This window comes from Juglans regia, chromosome 16 (assembly GCF_001411555.2).
Source record: "Juglans regia cultivar Chandler chromosome 16, Walnut 2.0, whole genome shotgun sequence".
Taxonomy (NCBI): Eukaryota; Viridiplantae; Streptophyta; class Magnoliopsida; order Fagales; family Juglandaceae; genus Juglans; species Juglans regia.
Genome location: NC_049916.1, coordinates 15,110,501 through 15,131,225, shown reverse-complemented (window position 1 = coordinate 15,131,225; position 20,725 = coordinate 15,110,501). Strand labels below are relative to the sequence as shown.

At 35.0% G+C, this 20,725-nt stretch overlaps 2 protein-coding genes across 2 annotated transcripts; one reads left to right on the top strand and one right to left on the bottom strand.

Moving 5' to 3' along the window:
• The first annotated feature begins 11,833 nt into the window (after nucleotides 1-11,833).
• LOC108985100 lies at nucleotides 11,834-12,364 on the top strand. The gene has a single exon (XM_018957267.2). The coding sequence runs from the start codon at nucleotides 11,834-11,836 to the stop codon at nucleotides 12,362-12,364; it is 531 nt and encodes a 176-aa protein (XP_018812812.2).
• Nucleotides 12,365-12,564: 200 nt separating this feature from the next.
• LOC108985101 (very-long-chain 3-oxoacyl-CoA reductase-like protein At1g24470) lies at nucleotides 12,565-16,341 on the bottom strand. The gene is made up of 3 exons (XM_018957268.2): nucleotides 15,620-16,341; nucleotides 13,065-13,134; nucleotides 12,565-12,915 (listed from the first exon to the last, which is right to left on the bottom strand). Exons 1-3 carry the CDS (start codon nucleotides 16,258-16,260, stop codon nucleotides 12,670-12,672), a joined length of 957 nt encoding a protein of 318 aa, XP_018812813.1. The 5' UTR covers nucleotides 16,261-16,341; the 3' UTR covers nucleotides 12,565-12,669.
• Between the last annotated feature and the right edge of the window lie 4,384 nt (nucleotides 16,342-20,725).

Sequence of the window (20,725 nt, the reverse complement as noted above, 5' to 3'; positions counted from 1 at the left end):
CGCGAGCACGCTTGGTAACAAGAGACTCACCTGTCATGGTGTATTCCACTCCATCATCATCACTAGCATCAATTAACTCAGGCATCTCATCACTATCATCCTCAGTCTTAGTCATCACCTCCTCATTGTCACACATAGTCATCACCCGCTTGTTTGGACATTGAGAAACGATGTGTCCTGAACCCAAACACTTAAAACATTTAATATTTATATTCCTTGAAGGTTGGATTTCTATCTTGGGTTTGTTCTTGGTAGTTCCCTCATCTTTTCCCTTAGGTGGTTCAATCTTTCTCTTTGCTATAGCTTGATCATTCTTATCCCATTTTGCTAGAAACCGAAGTGTACCTTGCTGTTCCCTTTCCTTTTAACTACCTCACTACCTTCATACCCATGTGCATCATGTCCTCAATCTCCACATAATGCTACAATTCAACTACATTAGCTATTTCCCTATTCAAACCACTCAAAAATCTAGCCATGGTGCCCACTTGGTCCTCCTCTACATTAGCTCGAATCATCGTCACCTCCATCTCTTTATGGTAATCCTCCACACTCCTAGACCCCTGTGTAAGATTTTGTAATTTCTAGTAAAGGTCTTTATAGTAATGGTTAGGTACAAATCTCCACCTCATGAGAGCTTTCAACTCTCCCCATGTCTCTACAGGCCTCTCATAATTCTCCTCCTATTGGTCACTAATTGATCCCACCAAATAATAGCATAATCTGTTAACTTAATTACCGCCAACTTCACTTTCTTCTCCTCTGAATAATTATGACAATCAAAGATCAACTTTATATTTTTCTCCCACTCTAAATAAGCTTTAGGGTCAGTTCTACCTTGGAAAGATGGTATTTTCATTTTAATGCTCCCAAGGTTCCTATCTACTCCATCCTGATCCCTGGGTTCCCCCTAAGTCCTCTTTCACGCCTAAGTCCTCTATGTTTGCCCATTCCACCTATCCCAACTTCTGATGTTACATCTTACTCATTATCACCATATTCTTCATTCTCATACCCATTTTCAATACTAGACTCACGTCGTCTCCTATCTCTCTTGCCTTGTAAATTTCTAATTACCGCTTCTTGATGATCCATCATATCCCTCACTTTACCCAACACCAAGTTCAACCGTTCAAACTGTTGTTGCATAGCTTGCAATACCAATGATGAGTTATCTACCATTCCCTTTGGTGATGAGTCACTCCTATGAGACATCGTAATGTGTTGCACAAAAAGAATGTTAGTAGAAAATCTCACACACTCTCTTCGTGTTTCACTCTTAATTGAATTTTTCCCGATAATAATCTCACACTCTCTGAACTTTTACCTCAATAGTTTTCCAGCTCAAGTTCTTTAAGAAGTAGTTGAACTAAATTAAGATAATACAATCTTGTATTATTCCAACCAGCAATAGGTTTAAGAAACAAGAACAAGAAACAAGGAAGAAATAAAATGACACGAGACTCAAGGAATTTATACGAGGGAAAGAGTAATTATAAAACAAGATACCAACTAGAAATATGTATTCAACCCCTTTGATGATAAATCTCAATCAATAAATGTCTTTCTTTCTCTTTGTTGTAACTATGTAGCAAACATTGGATATGCTACATTTTCTTTTCTCTTCTTTAATTTTCTTTTCTTTAATTTTCCTTTAATTTCTTTTCTTTTCACTTCTTTTCTCTAATTCAGTCACAAAAAGCAATATTCAATTATGAAAATCAAGCAATTGAATTCAAATACACAAGAATTGATAATGAAGTAGAAGAGAATCAATAGAACGGCACTCCAAGCAATTAACAAACTTAGAGATGCAAGAAACCCCAAGTGAAGCAAATTTCGGCCAAATAAAAACCCTAAGAATTTCGGCAGCCTACTTTTTGTTTTTGTTTTTGGTTTTTTTTTTTTTTTGCAACCCTAAAACAATGAAACGCTATAATTAAATTTAAATATACTAGAATTAAAAGATAGAATCAGACCTGATTGGAAACCTGTCTCTGAATACCAAATGATATGAACCCGTGGGAATTGAATCCCTTGAACCCACAATCAATTTGAAAATTCACCCAAAAAAGCCAAAATCAAGCTAATAGAATATTTAGACTTGTTGAGGAACTCATTTTAAGAACCTAGATTATATGAAAGTCTATACCCGTTGAAGAACCTGTCTCAAGAACCTAAATTATAAGGAAGAATGCCAGAAAGGTTGTGATTTGCCTTTGATAAGTTCAAACGTTCATTCAAGAACAAGATGAGATAAACTCAACTCACAATGAATAAATTCATCAAATTTTATAAAAAAACTCATGAACTGTGTCACGACTACAGTAACTTATATATCCCTTCCCCTAAACAAAATAAACCCTAGGCCAAAATAGGGCCCCCTTATTCCCAAAATACCCTTGGGCGAAATCCAAGGCCTTCCCAAAAGAAACCCTAGCTGAAAATTAAAACAATCCCTAAACTATCCTTAAAACTTATGTTGAAACCCTAGTTCATAAAACATAAAACATATGTGGGCCAAACATCCTCTAACCCAATTATTCTAAACTAATAAAATAAATCATTTAAATGATTTAAACAAATTGAAAGCCTTCAATAACAATAGGCTCAAACAATAACTCTAAGTCATGTATTCCACAACTTGTATAAAGTGGATCAAAACAGGTTTTTCTTCTTTGAAATTCATCTTATGTGTTGGGCTCTTGCTAGCTTCATCTCTAGTGGATTGCACCAATCCTTGCATTGCTTCATTTATCTTCTTAGCTCTTAATCTTATAATTGGTCCATCTGAAACTTGCAAATGATCTTTAAGACTAGGTCCATGTTAGTGCCCATCAACAAAGTATTTTTACCTTCTTGCCTGTCAAATTCTCAATCAAAACGTTCCAATGTTTGAAAATTATCAAACACTTCATCTCAAAAAATAATTAAATAAATTAAAAATAAATATAAACCCAAATTTTTTCTCAAATGGTCATCAACAAACATGAGTACAATTAGGGCAACACCTTGCATAAGATGTATCCCAAAAATTAGAAAACAAATTGTAGTAAACCTGATTCTGCACTGCTTAACAGGAATACAATTCCAACACAAAAAATGAAACTTCCCTTTTTTTGATCACACAAAACAAAAGCTGCCTACTCAAATGACCATGCTCGTTCACCCATATGCCCCAATCACATGTGCCATAGACAAGTAATACCTAAGTCTAGAGCATTTGAAGATGCAACTGCACCAATAATTGTCTCACCAAGAACAAAAAAAGACCGTCTATCTTTTATCCTGTCATTACAACCAAAGAGCCATTATAGACTCGAATGACTTCACCTACAGCTGAATACTGATAACCAAAGGAGTCAAGAGTATCCAAAGATATAAGATTTTTCTTCAAAGATGGAATATGCCGAAAGCTAGACAAAACTCTAACGGTTCCATCATACATCCTAATATTGACTGAACCGATCCCAATAATATCACTAGCCATATCATTCCCAACCAAAATGAAATTACTGTTGACTGATTCATAGGTAGTGAATCAATCTCTCCTAGGACACATATGGAACGTACAAGCTGAATCCTTGACACACTGGTCACCAAAATCGCTGCTAGAGCCGTTGATTGTTAGGAAAATATCAGAATTGTTAGACTGTTCTTCAACGCTAACAACATTGAAGGAACTTTTACCTTTCTCCTTGTTCTTCAATCTAGGGCACTCGTTCTTGTAATGACCAAACTATGACAATTGTGACATTCAACATTTTTCTTGATAAATTTTGAACTACCACTGGAATTAGCCCTAGTCTTTTCCAAATTTCTTTCCTCGGATCTACCACCAGAAGAACATTTCACAAACAAGCCATTGACTTGATTGTCCGTGTCTTGTACACCCAATTTTGTTATTGACTCCTTAGAATTCAAAGTAGATTTTACATCTGCCAATGAGATAGTATCTCTACCATACAACATTGAGTCCACATAATTATCAAATGAAACTAGCAAAAAACACAACACAATTAAGGCTTGATCTTCATCATAAACATTAATATCAATATTACTCAGATCCATAATGTTTTTATTAAATTTATCTAGATGATCGGAAATAGGTGTACATTCCCTCATCACGAGAATGTATAATCGTTGCTTCAAATACAAACCTTTGGTAGTGACTTCTTCGTGTACAAACTCTCAAGTTTCTTCCAAAGTCCAGCAGCGGTCTCCTTGTCCTCAAAACTCCATCTGATAGTGATAGCTGGATCGCACTATGTGCTTTCTCTTCTTCTTCTCTTGACGGTGCAAGAGAATCACCAAACACCTCCCATCCATTACCTTTGACAAACTTTATTGTCGTAGCAAAGCATTCATCTTCATGCACCATAAACTGAAACCGTTTTGTTCATTGAATTTCTCCATTTCAAACTTTACAAACCAACTCATCTCATCTTTACTCAAATATCTAACTACTATTCATAGAATTCTCATCTCATCTGTGTAACCAAACTAGGCCTAAGTTAGACATACGAAGTGGGCCACATATATAGCATTTGTTGAGCAATTAGTGTTGTCAAAGAAAGTTATTGGGATGACTATAAGTATAGATTCATTTTATGTATTTATCTATCTTCCACTCTAACTAAATGCCTAGAATTCAGTCAAAATTCTTTAGGGAAGTCAAATCCTTATTTTATTATATATGAAAAGAATAAAGTACTTGACAAACATAGAAGTATAAATATTATATCAGATTACAACATTTAACACAAGTTAATTAATATCATGAGATGAAGATTCATTCTTTTCTTCTCTCAACGGCTTTTCCCGCTTTGGAGAACCCTTTGAGGTGAAGCGGTTACGTCTTCTTCCTCTACTGAGGAAGGAAGGCTCTCTTTGCTTGCGAGTGCAGGCTTAGCAGTGTGATGGAGGAAGTATGGAAGAGATTGAAGCTGAACGATGAGGAGGATTGTCCGATTGAGATTGGGAAAGGTGTACATGGTTCGACGGAACTGAAGGGGAAAAGAAGTTTGGTTGGGAAGATAATCTTTGAGCGCAGCATCGGAAAGGAAGTTGCTCCATATATAATGGAAAAAGTGTGGAAGGTTGGTAAGCCCCTTGAATTTCAATAAATTAGAGGTAATTGCTTTGTGATTACCTTTGTTAATTGACGAGATAAGTGGGAGGTGCTTGATGGCTATCCATGGTTGTTTGACAGTTACCTTTTTGTTTTGCTTGATTTTAATGGTGGATTGCAACCAAGCTTGTTTGATTTTGACCATGCGTACCTATGGGTGCAAATGTTAAATCTACCATTGAGTTATATGAATAAACAAATGGGGCAATTGATTGGGAGTTCGATGGGGAAGGTTAGTGAAGTTGATGTGCAAAAGGATGGTTCGGCATGGGGGAAATGCTTGAGGGTAAAGGTGGAGTGTGATCTGAGAAGACTTGTAGCCAGAGGTAGGACCATCATTGTGGATGGAAGGAAAATTTGGGTACCTTTTCAGTATGAAAAATTACCTAGATTATGCTTTAGCTGTGGAAGAATTGTCCATGGTAAGGATGGTTGTAAGGAGAGTGAGGGGAGTGTAGGTCAGTAAGGTGTTTGGCCTCGAGCTCTTCCTCAAAATAGAAGAGGTGCAATTAAGGTGGAAGAGCAAAAAGGGGAGGAAGAGGAGAGGAGAGGAGTGATTGTTCAAATCCTTTTCATGGAGTTGATGAAGAAGAGAGGAAAGGGGAGGCTCAGGAGGAAGGGAGGGTTGAGGAGGCATCTGAGAAGGGAAAGGGAGTGGATGATGTGCATTCTCAACTGTGTGAAAATTGGGAGTTGCTTGTGAAACCTCAAGAAATAGTGACTATACCCCCAATCTATGTGGGGAATGATGATCAAGAGGTGAATGAGCTGCAGAAGAACAATTTTTTGACTGGGAAGTTAAGCTCCAATGAATTTGAACAAAACTAGGATTGCACAAGATCTTCACGATGGAAGAGAAAGGCTAGAATTAGGCCTAAGTCAAGTAAGTCTTCTAGCATAAATTCTGGGGTTAAGAGAGGCACTGAGTGTGTGGGGGATGGAGATGATATGCGTATGGAAGGAAAGAAAATGAAAAGTTATGATGATATGGTCTGTGATGATGGACTAGGGGTGGTGGCTGCTGTGCAGCACCACCTGGCATTATGAATACCATATGTTGGAACTGCCGAGGGCTTGGGAACCCTCAAACAGTTTAGGATCTTTACCTTTTGGTGAAGAATAAGAGGCCCAAAATTGTGTTTCTCATTGAAACACTCATTAAAGCTACTGTTGTTGAAAAGTTAAAAAGGAGGTTGGGGAGGGAAGGGTGTTTGGCTATTAATCCACTGGGAAGAAAAGGTGGTTTAGCTTTGTTTTGGGAGGTGGAAAATGATGTAGTGATAGAGAGTTACTCACAGTGGCATATTAGTGCCTCTGTTACAGTTGGGGATCATGGAAGCTGGTGTTTTGCTGGATTCTATGGACATCCAGATGCAAGTAAGAGGTGGCAATCGTGGGAGCTTCTTAAGCAATTGAATCCACTTGATGGAAGGGCATGGTGTGTAGTTGGCGATTTCAATGAATTATTATCACAAAATGAGAAATGGGGAGGTAATAGAAGAGAGGAGAAATTGATTTCAGGTTTTAGGGAAGCTTTAGAAGTGAACAAACTGGTGGATGTGGGAATGAGTGGTAACATTTTTACATGGCGTAACAGACATTCAGACCACATTTTTACAAAGGAAAGGCTGGACAGATTTGTTGTTAACAGTGAATGGATTAATATGTTTGGGAAGGCTAAAGTGGAAGGACTCACAGCAAGTAGTTCAGATCATGTTCCAATTATGTTGTATGTGAGGCAGGACAGGAGATTTGGTTCAAGAAGACAATATTCTTTTAAGATTGAGGCAAGTTGGATAAGAGAGGATGAATGTGAAGAGGTAATTAAAATAGCTTGGGTTGACACTACTCAGTGTGCCAAAGAACCTCTTGTGAGTGTCCAGAAAATGTTGAGAGTGTGGTGGCAAGTTGAGCAGTACTTTTCGAAGAAGGGATGGGGAGAGATGTCAAGATATTGAATTATTGAACAAGAAAATCAAGGAGCTGCAGGATAGAGAAGGGCCACACAATGTTACAGAACTTCACAGATTACAACAAGGGGTGGGCTTATTGTTGGCGAAGGAAGATATAAGGTGGAGGTAGCGGGCAAAAAGGAATTGGTATTCCGTAGGAGATAAAAATACTAAGTTCTTTCATGCTTGTGTTAAGCAGAGAAGGAAAAAGAACCAAATCATTTCTATTTTGAATGCTAACTTAGAATTAAAGGAAGGGAATGAGGAGGTAGTGGAGGCCTTTAGACAATATTACACAGGTTTATAAAACAGCAGCCCCTTCTTGTGATCAGGTGATGAAGGGGATACAATCCATTGGGACTCGAGTCACTGAATAGATGAATGATGATTTGGAAAAGCTTTTCACTAGGGAGGAAGTTGATGCAGCCCTCAAGCAAATGGGTCCATTGAAAGCCCCTAGCCCTGATGGGTTTGCTGCATGCTTTTTTCAAACCTTTTGGTCTACAGTTGGGGATATGGTCTGTGATGTAGTGCTGAGTTTTCTAAATAGGGGTGTACTTGACAAATCTATCAATTTTAATTTTTTTTATAGAAGAGCCGGAAGCCACCTGTCCAATAGTGATCACATCCCAATTTTATTAAAAACCCTCACTTATGGCAGAGGAAAACCATGGTAACAAAACCGACACTCAGGATTTATAAAAACCACACATAAAACCATCCCGTGTATCCAACTAAACAACACCAAAACCAAACTAACCAGCCACCTAAAAAACATCAGACCTATACTAACAGAACCAAAAAAACCTGCTTATAAAACAAAACCATAGACACAAAACCGAACCTCGCCTCTACGTAGCAGATACTTGCGCGAAGGAATACCAGGAGAAGAGCAAACTGGCAAAACTTCTGCAACACTTAAACCCATCTAGCTCTTCCGCCTAATTGAAGGAAGACCCCATTTATCTACTCTGATCAAACCCCGCAGCAGAGGAGAGATCTCGCTCATACTCCTCCATTCCACTTCCCCTTCGCTTGCCCCTCTTCTAGCCAACCAATCCGCAACCGCATTTTCTTATCTATGAATGTGCATAAACCTTGTATCCATATTAGTGAGTAAAAATTGCAATTCCTCCCAAAAATCCTCCAAATAACAGCTGCCGCATCTTTTATTATCCAACCATGACAGAATCACTTTAGAATCCATTTCAATATCTACTGCACCAAAATTCATATTTTTACAATGTTTAACACCCTCCACTAGCGCTCTTAACTCTGCGTAAGTGCTATTGCCATACCCAATATTCTTTGAAAATGCTAACAACAATGCTCCATGCATGTCCCGAATCACACCTCCAGCCCCTGACACGCCTGGATTCCCTAGACTACTTCCATCCGTGTTTAGCTTCACACGACCTTGTGTCGGCTTAGACCAGGCTATATAATTAATTTGTTTCTGCTTGATTGGGACTTGCTGTATATTGAAACAATTAAGAATGTAAAAGTTAAACTTCTTAGGCTTTGAAAACCCTTGACAGATTACACCTACCCACTGTTTGATAGATTGCCACACAGCTTGCCCAGATTCCAGTTTCCCTTCCATACGGGCCTTACATCCTCTAATCCATAACCTCCACGAAATAACAGTAGGTAATACACCCAAAATGACACCTGTTTGAGAGGCAGATGAAGCTCTCCGAAACCAACTAAGGCAGGTTTCATACCAGTTTCTTCCAATCGGTAGACCAAGCATAACTCCAGTTTTTTTCCAAACCTTAGCAGCCACTTCTCCTTCAAATAAAACATTATTTAAATCTTCATATTTCCCTTGAATACAACAATTGCGTCTCGAGACTAAAGGAATGCCAATTCTCCTAATTCTATCATCCACTGCTAAAACTCCATGCCAAGCCTTCCACATTTGGACAGAAAATTTTTTTGGAAGTATGCTATTCCAAATCCATTTATGCCCCTCGAAATTCTGGCCTCTAACCCAGACACATTCCCAAGAGATTTTGTTGAAAACTTACCACTTTCAGTTGGAGTCCAAATTAACAAATCACTTCCCTCCTTACCATTAGCAAGAACCTCTAGTACCTTCTCCGCATTCTCAGTCCCCACTAGCCTCTCTAACCGAGCCATATCCCATCCTCTATCCAATTGACAATCTTTAATTCTCAAAAGAGGTTGCTCACTCACCAAAAAATTATCAGCAAGAGGCCCCTGCTCCAGCCATTTGTCATACCAAAAAAATACATTTCCTTCTCGAATTTTCCATTTAGAATTACTCAAGACTGTAGGAATACTTCTAACAATCATCCGCCAAAAACTTGTACCCTTTTGAGAATCCAGAAGCATCAAAGGTTTATTCCCCGCATATTTCGACCGAAAAAAGTTTGTCCAAAGAGAATTTTCATGCATCAATTTCCAGGCGAGTTTTAAATGAAGAGCCTTTTGCATTTCATCAAAAGATCTAATACCCAAACCTCCTTCTTCTATTGGCTTACAAATATTCCTCCAAGCAACCCATTTTTTCTTACCCTTTCCATCCCTTTCTCCCCCAAAAAAAGAGCTCATTAACCGATTTAAAGAAGAAATAATTAACTTTGGAACTTGTAAAACTGCCAATTGATGTAACGCCATACTAGCAAGCACATGCCTCAATAGAATTACTCTTCCCCCCGCCGATAATAATTTCATTTTCCAATCACTAATTTTTCTTTTAACCTTATTCTCCAACTCTTCCAAATCACCAATTTTCATTCTTCCCGAAACAATATCTATCAATTTTACTTATGTGGCCCTTATACCAAAAGTGTCTGAGCCTAAGAAGGTTGGTGACTTCAGACCAATTAGCTTGTGCAATGTTTTGTACAAGCTAATTTCGAAGACCCTTGCAAACAGGCTGAAGTTGATGCTTGATGAGATCATTGCTAAAAACCAGAGTGCTTTTATTCCTGGTTGGTTGATCTTCGATAATGTGATAACAGCTTATGAAATATTGCACTCAATGAAGACCAGGTCCAAGGGGAAAGGCGGAAGTATGGCACTGAAGATGGATATCTCAAAAGCTTATGACAGGGTTGAGTGGGTTTTTTTAAAAGCTATTATGCAGAAAATGGGGTTTGGAGAGAGATGGGTTGGCTTGATTATGGAATGTATAACTTCTGTATCTTATGTTGTGTTGGTGAATGGAAGGCCAGGTGATGTAATAGATCCCTCATGAGGCATTAGGCAAGGGGACCCAATATCCCCATACCTGTTTTTGTTGTGTGCTGAGGGGTTGAGTAGCCTTATTAATGCAGCTGAGGAAAATGGTGAAATCAAAGGAATGGCTGCTGCAAGAGGAGGTATAAGGGTCTCTCATCTCCTATTTGCTGACGATTGTATCATCTTTGCAAGGGCTAAATGGACTGAATGGTTGAAAGTGAAGGAAATCCTAAGGGTATATGAAGAAGCCTCTGGTCAGTGCATGAATCTACAAAAAACCACTGTGTTGTTTAGCTCCCGAGTTAGACAGGAAGAGAATGAGAGGATTGTGCAAGATCTTGGGGTAAGGGTGCAAAGTAGCTGTGAAAAATACCTGGGGTTGCCTACTATGGTTGGAAGAGCTCGTTATGACACTTTTAGAGGAATTAAGGACAGGGTTTGGCAGAAGGAGAACTGCTGGAAAAATCAATTTCTATCTCTTGCTAGTAAAGAAGTTTTAACTAAAGCAGTTATTCAGTCCAATCCTACATACCATATGAGTGTGTTTAGGTTGCCTAAAAGGTTGAGTAAGGAAATAGCTGGTATTATGGCTAGATTCTGGTGGGGTTATAAAAACTATGAGAAAAAAATTCAATGGGCTAGCTGGGAGAATATGGGATGTGCAAAGATGATTGGTGGACTTGGTTTTACAGAGTTGGAAAGTTTCAATACTGCTCTCTTAGCAAAGCAGTGTTGGAGGCTTGTTAATAAACCAGAGTCTATTGCTACTATGGTGTTAAGGGCTAAGTATTTTAAAAATTCTGATGTATTGAAATCTAAGCTGGGCTATGGACCTTCTATGATCTGGAGAAGCATATGGGGATCTATGAAATTGCTGAAGGAAGGGCTTGTATGGAGAGTGGGCAATGGTTTAAATATTAAAGTATGGGATGATAAATGGCTACCCAATAAACCTTCTCATCGAGTGCAGTCTCCTATTAAGTATCTGAATGTTGAAGCAAAGGTGGCAGAGCTGATTGGGAATGATGGTAAGTGGAATAGAGAGGTAGTGAAGGCTACTGTTAATGATGAGGAAACTGAAGTCATCTGCAATATCTCTGTGAGCTATTCTGGTTTGGAGGACAGAAGAATATGGGCTTACTCTAAGAATGGGTATTATAGTGTAAGGAGTGCCTACCATCTTGATATTAGCAGGAAGAAGGATTTGAAAGGGGAACCATCTGATGGGAGGAAGATTAAAGAAGGATGGAGAGAGTTGTGGGAACTTAATACCTCGGGAGTGGTTAAAAAGTTTTTATGGAAGGCTCTTAATAACTGCCTTCCCACTAATGAGAACCTCTATAGAAGAAAGGTGGTAAAGAAGCCAGTTTGTCCAATTTGTTTAAGGGAAGATGAAATTGTTTGCCATGTCTTATGGAGCTGTCCTGCAACAATGGATGTATGGGCTGAGAAGGAAAGTCCAGTGTAGAAGTGAATGTCATATGAGGTGGATTTGGTTGTGGTATGGAGGAAATTAATAACTGAATTGCCCTTGAAAAGTATGGAGTTTGTGGTATCTGTTATGCGATCTATATGGCTTAGAAGGAATGGGTGGATTTTTGAAAGGAAGTTTACTAGCCCTGAGAGTGTATTGCAGCAAGCAAGAGCAAATCTTAATGAGTTCCAACAAGCACAACAGAATGGGATAGAGAGAATTAAACCTACTGCAGTGGAGAGAAGGATGGTTAGATGGGAAGCTCCAAAAGAAGGCTTTGTAAAGGTAAATTGGGATGCTGCTTTCAAGGCAAACCAGAGAAAGATGGGAGCTGGAGTGGTGGTTAGAGACGAGGAAGGGAATGTACAAGTTTCTCTATGCCTGCCAAAAGATTGTATCCAATCTACTGTGATTGCTGAAGCTACTGCTTTATGGAGGGCCCTTTGCTTATGTGCAAAGCTTAATATACAGAAGGTAGTACTCGAAGGTGATTCATTGGAGGTGATTAAAGCTGTGAATGATAGAGAAGAGTGCTTGGAATGGCATGGACAGATTATAGAAGATATTAAAGGAATTATTTGTACACATCCAAATTAGATACTTAAACACACATTTAGAGAGGAAATAGAGTAGCTCACTTTCTTGCACAGTTTGCTATTATGTCTAGTGAGGAGTTGGTCTAGATAGAGGATGGCCCTGAGGGGTTTTTTTCTATTGTGTTACAGGATAAGAGTTGTAATGACTATTTTACTGATATATGAAAGATGACAGATTGTTTGATTCAAAAAAAAAAAAAAATATCATGAGATTCAAAACTTTAGTTCCAGTCACTCGATGGATAAACAAAATTTATGAAATTATTATTATTTCATACATCTTTCTTATCTACCCTAAACATAATTTCATGCAGTGATTTTTCCTCGCCTCTGAATACCAATGGACAGACGCCAAGCATCGAGAACAGTGTCAGGGAGGAAACGTGCAAAGCCCCACTGAAGTGAGTGAGCCCAGTAGGGCGTGCATCGCACTTCATACCCAATTCGGCGAACTGCAGCTCTTGCATAATCCTCTGCCGATGGTGTAAACATGGACGTTCTGTCAATCGCTGCTACTTTCGACACCATTTTTGTGGCCACATATAATGGTACCTGCAGATCATCAGCCATGCACCCGCCCAGAAACAAGATCCAATTAATATTCAAAGCTTTGTACTTTACTTCTTTAACTCTCTAAGTAATATAATATTTTCTATTTCTCGCAGGAACACGGAAGCAGAGACGTCACCAGAATCTCGTACCTGACACTGGACGTGGATTCCGTACTGCATGTATTCCACATGTAGAGATCTTGAGAACTGATCTATGTAACTGCACAATGCAATCATATTCTCCGTTAAGGCGTCCTTTTGATTTCAAATTCATCCCAATTCATTTCAATTAATTATTATAATTTTTTTAAATTTTAATATAAAATATAATAAATAATTTAATTTTTTTAAATTTTAAAATAATAATAATATTAAAAAATAATATTCTAATAATATTTTATCATCTTAATTCAACTCAACTCAACTCATTTTAACATCTAAATACAACCTAAATGTTTGCTAAAAAGAGTTCGATGGTTGCATTAAATACACACACCAAACTGATCCCACGTCTTCAAGATCACTGTGTGTACATGTGATTGTGTCTCCATTTACTTGGTCCTGATTTTTTATTCGCACGATTGAAAAATAAATGTAAAAGCTTTAGAGGGCCGGGAGAAAAAAAATTTAAGAGTAATGCTATCTATATGCAATAGATCCTAATTTTTATCATCATTTTTAATATTTTATTGGACTAATTATTTAATACTACGTTAAATGATCCTTATAAGAAAATAATGATAAAAGATTCCTAGTTGAAAAAAGAAAGCATGCATGTGCAGTGTAATGTCATACATCATACTTTTATCTTCTTTTGATCATATTAAGTGATATGTGGCACATTTATCACTATGATAATAAAGAAACATATAATAAAATATCATTTAATGGTAATAAATGTGCCACATAATATTTAGTGGGATGAAAGTGAGATGATAGTATGATATATAGAATTTTCCTTGTGAATAATAATAAAATAGTTTATAAATAGTATTGAAATAGTTTGAGTTGAGATTTTTATAAAGTTTTAGAAAATGAGAGAAAAAAATTGATTAAAAATATTATAAAATTAAAAAATTGTTGGAATATAATTTTTTTTTTAATATTATTTTTATTTTGAGATTTGAAAATATTGATTTTTTTTTTTACTTTATATGAAAGTTTGAGAAAATTGTAATGATTAGATGAAAATGTATGAAAGAAAAATTGAAAATATTTATATTTGAGTAGTATTTAGATGTTGAGATAAGATGAGATGAGACCAACTATGTATTCAAACGGGGCACATATGAGATTTTCAATATATATTCCTACAGTATTAAAAAAATATCAATTTTAATTTCCCCTTTTTAAAAAAATCTTAAGGTGATGGGAATTGAGATAATCTAGATACAGTACTTATCATTTCAATGCATCCAAACTTAATATGATTATTCATGATATCGAAACGCCTCATATATATAATATGTAGTATACAATTAATAATTTAAATAAAAAAAAAGACTTAAAATCTAAACTCACTATAAGAAAACTGCTTATTTGTGGCTAGTTAATTCCAACAAAATAATTATTTACAGTTAAAAAGAATTTATTTTAGTCACAAATAATCTTTTCGCCGTAATTAAATAGTTACAAAAGCTAATTTTTCTTATAATGACTAATTAAGTTTAAAGATGTTATATGAAATCATAGCATATATATTCTTTTCTTGCAAATTAACAAGCAATAATAGAAGAAGAAACAAAAAGGATGTGCATGATTTATTGGAAGCTAGAAATAGGCTGGACACACACACATGCACAATATAATATAAATATATATAAATATATATATTTATATATATAGGTACTACAATTAGGGATCAAGGGGTACGTCCGGCCGCTGTCTAATTAAGCCAGCATTAAATAATCATTAATATTTCTTTTCGTAAATTATTGCATCCCAATATATATACACACACATGCATTCACAGACACGTCATGCATGTTTATATAGGACCTCATTACATTAGCTGTGATCTTAAATCTTCATCCATATATTTATATATATATAATTAATGGCCTAGCTAGCTACGTAGTAGCACTGTTTATTGAGAATCTTTTTAAAACAGCCAGCTCACAGATGATGATGATCACATTATTGCATTGATTTTTTTTTCTTCTCTAATTTTAAAATTTCATTTAATTAAAGATCATGAGCCACTGGTCATGAAGAATAAAGTTTTTTGCAATATTTGTAACCATGCAAGTAATTTAGGTTCTTTTAAGCTTATAGACTATATATATATATATATATAGATAGTATATATATACGTACCACAACAAGAAAAAAGAATATTTATGGCAGATTTTTTGTGATAAGAATGACTATTTAAGACAAAAATGTACTCATTTTAATAAAAAATAATAATTTTTATAAAAAATAATTAGTTACAATTAAACAATTTTCTTTTAATATAAGTATATTAATATTGATCAGCAAGCTATAGGTCGTTTAATTAAGTACTTACGCATGTACAGCAGTTTTTTTTTTTTTTTTCTATATTACATGACCAATTATATGTATAAAGTATGTGCGTAATATTTTTTAATTGAATTAATATTCTGGTCTACATATTATATCTAAAGTACTTGTAAGTGCCATGCATTCTTCAATTTTGAAATTAAATTACTGTGCAACTAATTAATAGAATAAACGAGGCTTACGCTTTAGTAGCAGCATAGATTGTGTAAAGAGGATGGGAAGGTACGACAATGGCGGCTCCAGAGCCAATATTCACAATCGTCCCTCTCTTCCTTTGCATCATATCTGGTAGAACTGCTTTCGTAACCCTAGTAGTCCCCTCCAAGTTCACCTTAACAACGTTCATCCACACCTTCTCATCCACCTCATGAAAATACATGGCCGCAGGATATGTAATCCCCACGTTGTTTATCAGAATACCGACGTCCACCCTTTTGATGGCCTCCTCTAACAGCCGGACGCCGGCCAAGATGTCGCCGGAGAAATCAAACCCAACAATCTTCACTTGGGTGTTTGGAAAATCGGCTTGAATTTCCTTCGAGACAGTTTTGAGCTTGTTGGGGTCTCTGCTGACAAGTATTAGGTTTAGACCTTTGCCGGCTAGTTGGAAGGCAAAGGCTTTTCCGATGCCGTCTGTTGCTCCGGTGATGACCGCCCAAGAACCATATGATTTCTTGAGATTTCTTGTGGGTCGTAGGAAAGTGATGAAGACCCATTTGAGAAGAGAGAAGGAGGGTTTCAGGAGGGTGAGAAAACCAGTAAATGAGAGAAAGAGAAGCCATGGAGGCTGGGTTTTCAGGTGATGAATGCATGCTGATAGCATTTTTGTGGGTCTTGAGTTTTGGGTAGACGGAGTTAATGTTATTGCTTTGGGTTGGTAAATGTTATCTTGATTCTTTCTCAGTCATATGCAGGTCTGTATTACTCTTCCGAGGCTTCTTTATAGAGGGAACGGTTTGAGACCTATACCTTCCAAAAAGAAACCGTTAAAAATCCTTACTTTAATTTCTTGTTGGACAACGTCTCAATAATTTTATTTGAAAATCTTTACACCACCTATAATTTATTTGACATAATTTGATTTAAAACATAAATTTTATAATTTGAATTTTAAAAATTAAATTATGCCATGTGAATGATTTATGATGTAAAAGGCCTTCAAATGATAGTATTCGAGATTGTATATATAGAATGCATTTTCATTGGATCTGAAACAAATAATCCATGATGATTTATATAAACATGAAGTATAAGATCATTAATTGTTCATATTAATTAATAGTCACTTTATTTTATTATTTATGATTATAGTCTAAAAGTAATCTGAAAGATAAATATTAGACAATTTGAAATCTTAAACATATGGATTAATACTTTTATGTCTTTCTTTCCTTACTAAAACATTTTGTCTTCGCTATTGTATAACTAATTTATAGAATCAAGAATCAAATTAGAAACACCATTTTCATTCAAAGTAGGTTTTAAAAAAAAAATGATATTTGCAGTTCTGGGATGTGTAAATATCACACACCCTTTTGAAAAAAGTGGATAAATTCAGATCTACGTAAAAAAAAAAATTAATTTTTAATTGTGGTCCCCACTTTTTTTCAAATGGAGTATGTGGTGCTTGAATACTTTAGGATGCTATCTAGCATTAATTACTCTTAAAAATGATTGGATGTATCCAGTAAAAAAAATGAATGGAACGGATCTATCCATGCCATTTATGAGAAATTATACATGAAAACCTTACACCACACACATCAATTTAATCAATATGTAATTTGTAATTTTTGTTATTTTATTTTAATACTTAAATACGTATATGTTTAAATAGAATAACACAAATGATAAATCACATATTAGTTAAGTAAAAATGAATGGTGTAAGGCTTCTAGCTTATGGTATTTCTCATATATTTATTCATCTCAATCGATTTTTTATGTTCCCCAAACTTCTTTTCACTAATGAAAACTAAACTCGATAAAAATGTAAAATTAATCATTAACACCACATATCTCAATCTAATCAATATATGATTTGTTATTTTTATTGTTCTATTTTAATGCTTATAACTAAACTCCATAAAGATGTAAAACTTGTAACTACACAATTAAAATATAATCAATTAATTAGAAAGAGAGCTAGAGAAGATAATTTAATGCAGCACCGCGCTCATGGTGCGAGAGTACTACCAAGGAGGATATCATGGACTTGGCCAGATGCCATTTTCGAGTACTTCAAGCCATTGTTAATCGTTAAACCTAGGAATTTCCATTATATATTGCAGTAAAAAATAAAAAAAGAAAACAAACGGTCCCCACGAGTGCCAGATTGATCGAAGGGGCAAGATTTCAATGACTCACACCTAACTATACATTCACACAAAAGTACTAGGAATATGCTACAACTCCAGCTGGGATCTCCTGCTGAAGTAGCTAGCATGTGTTTCCATATATTTCTATTTTTTTTAAGTAATTTTTTATATAAATTTTAAAAATTTTTAAAAAATAAAATAAATTTAGAACATTATTAAAATTACTTTTTAATTACAAAGTGAACAAAAATCATTAAAAAATACTTCTTTAATCACGAAATAAAATAAAAAATTATAAAAAAATATTTTATTTCGTGATTAAGAAAATATTTTTTTAATAATATTTTGATTTTTTTATTTTTTAAAAATATTAAAGATTATTAAAAAAAACTATATAAAAAATAACTTAAAAAAAATACATAGAAATACACGCTAGAGTTCCAATGGAAGCTCCAGGTCTAGCATTATTCAAAGTACTAAGGTGATCATCTAATAATGTCACGCCGACACCCTCCGAAATTTGTGGTGTGTGCGGTACGGCACTCAATACATTCCACTAGCCAACCGTCTTCTTCTAGGTTCCCACACATAAAAATAGAGGAGCGTTTCGTCTAGAGAAAAAAAAATCTTACAACGTAAAGCTTGTAAAAATATATATAGGATATACATTAAACTTATTTTATAATAAAAGATATTTTACAATTTATCATACCATAATGAGATATGATACGCGCGTATACAGTCCGTTTGGATAGATAGCACTTTACTATTATTCATTATTTTATAATTACTTTTTGAATACTTTTAAATACTTTTTTTATTACTATGTACTATTTACTTAATATTTTATCATTATTTTCTTATTTTTATTTACAGAATATATGAGATCATCAGACTGACCAAATACCAACTTAAAGCTGAATCTAATTGTATCCGTACATTGTTTTCTTCATTGAGGGATTGGTGTTTATTTTAGAACGACTAGAGCTTAGAGCATTATTAGCAATGGTTTAGTCAAAGTTAAATTCAAAATTTGCCTAAAACTATATGTTTTGCCTAAAGTTAAAGAGATTCAACGTATGACCCCAAATTGGATTATCTATATATTAGTCAAATATAAATATAATATTAATTTTTTAATAATAATATATTTTTTTTCATATTCTGCAATTATACTAACCATATGTCACTACAACAAATAACGTCTTTTAAAACGAAACTTTTCGTCCCAAAAGACTGGCATTTTGTCTCAAAATATATTTTGGGGTGAAAAAAAACTGTTCCAAGTTCGTCCCAATAAAATTGTCCCAAAAGGTATTTTGGGATGAAAATCACAAATTCGTCCCAAAAAATATATTTTGGGACAAAATTAAGCTGAACCGTTCGATCGCGTTTGAATAGATTTTTGTTTTCTGGGACAATTTAAATTTGTCTCAAAAATTCGTTCAAATGTTGTAAATAACGTTCGAACAATGAGGAACTATTCAAACAGGTATTTCATGGTCGGTCGATCGATACCAGTCCGTTCGACCAAATACATATGAAGAGATGTTCGAACAAACAAATTAATGATCGATGTTTGTTCGAACGCTAATAGTGAATTGCCTATTTGAACGCGTTCGAATAGTGCGCAATTTTTTACCTTTCGAACTCTAACTTGTGATGTTCAAACGGTTGTGTTCAATTATATATGTTTAAACGTTTGATGAGAGTTCGAACGGTTATTATTTTCTTGGACAATACTAATTTAAAACCAAATATATATTTATATTTCAAAAATACATTACAAATTGTTCAATATAAATAAAACTAATCTAATAAATCAGAACTAAATAAAGAAAATACTAATAATACTAATAAAATTATCAGTACATGATATATAATTGTTCAATATGCAAAAACACTTCTAATGAAAATCAATTCTTTGGAGGCCTGAATTGTTGCATAAGCATCTGCATTTGAAGCTGCATCTGTCTTTGTTGTTCTTGCATTTGGAGTTGCATCTCTCTTTGTTCATCTTCTTGCTGCTTTATGTGCATCTCCATATCTCATTGTTTCATCAATTGAGCCTCTAACTCTTGCTGTTTTGCCATCAATTTTTCAATCTTAAAATTTGCATTCTCTAATGCAATGACAGTAGTGCTTGATGTTGATGAAGACCCTGAAGGCTTTACACAGCAACCCAAACCCCTCAAATAGCCCGAACGTTGACCTAGGACTTGTGTAAAAATTTCAACATCACTTGTTGATGAATTATGATCTGATAAAGCTTCAGCATGAGGACAACCATTTTATCCTATACACAACATATAAAATTAATATTGACATAATAATTTAAATATGGTTAATTAAAAGAAATTATAATACTTACATAATTCTCACGAGCATCGGGATGAGTCCACTCTCCATTACTATTAGTATGTGATGTAGCAAATAATTTTTTCATATCATAATTGGTATCTGACTCTTTCTACAAGAGACGTTGTTAAGATATAAAGTTTATATTAAAAACAAACTATTAGAATAAAAAAAATAAAAAAAAGTACAATCCCAATTTCTGGGAGAGGCGATAGAAAGATCTTGAGCTTGCATGATGATGAATCTTTAACTTTGATCCATTCGTTTTGTTTATAAAACTTTGCTTCTACAAAGAAGTTGTAAAAATTAGTAGGTGAAAATTATAAATATGACATATAAAGAATTCGTTTAATTTACCTTATATGATGGATCCTCAAACATGTCGTAAAGTTTTTTCCATTCTTCAAGTCGGACATCCTGAATAGGATGCTGTCGTACATCTTCCTTGTTCTCGTACTTCTTGTAATACTCGTGACAGCTCGCCTTCTACTTGCGGAATGCATTACACATGAGCTTTTTGACAGTCCTACGCTCCTCTCTCTGACCAAAATTTAGTTCGAACTCATCCTTGAAAAAGTATATACACAAATATATTATCATTTAGAATATTAAA

Excerpts from the sequence above, each read along its gene's own strand:
- LOC108985100 (XM_018957267.2), top strand. The coding sequence starts at position 11,834 with ATGGAGTTTGTGGTATCTGTTATGCGATCTATATGGCTTAGAAGGAAT.
- LOC108985101 (XM_018957268.2), bottom strand. The coding sequence starts at position 16,260 with ATGCTATCAGCATGCATTCATCACCTGAAAACCCAGCCTCCATGGCTT. Across the intron at positions 13,135-15,619 it reads ATCTATGCTGCTACTAAAGC|TTACATAGATCAGTTCTCAA; the intron begins GTAAGCCTCGTT and ends TGCATTGTGCAG. Across the intron at positions 12,916-13,064 it reads GAATCCACGTCCAGTGTCAG|GTACCATTATATGTGGCCAC; the intron begins GTACGAGATTCT and ends GATGATCTGCAG.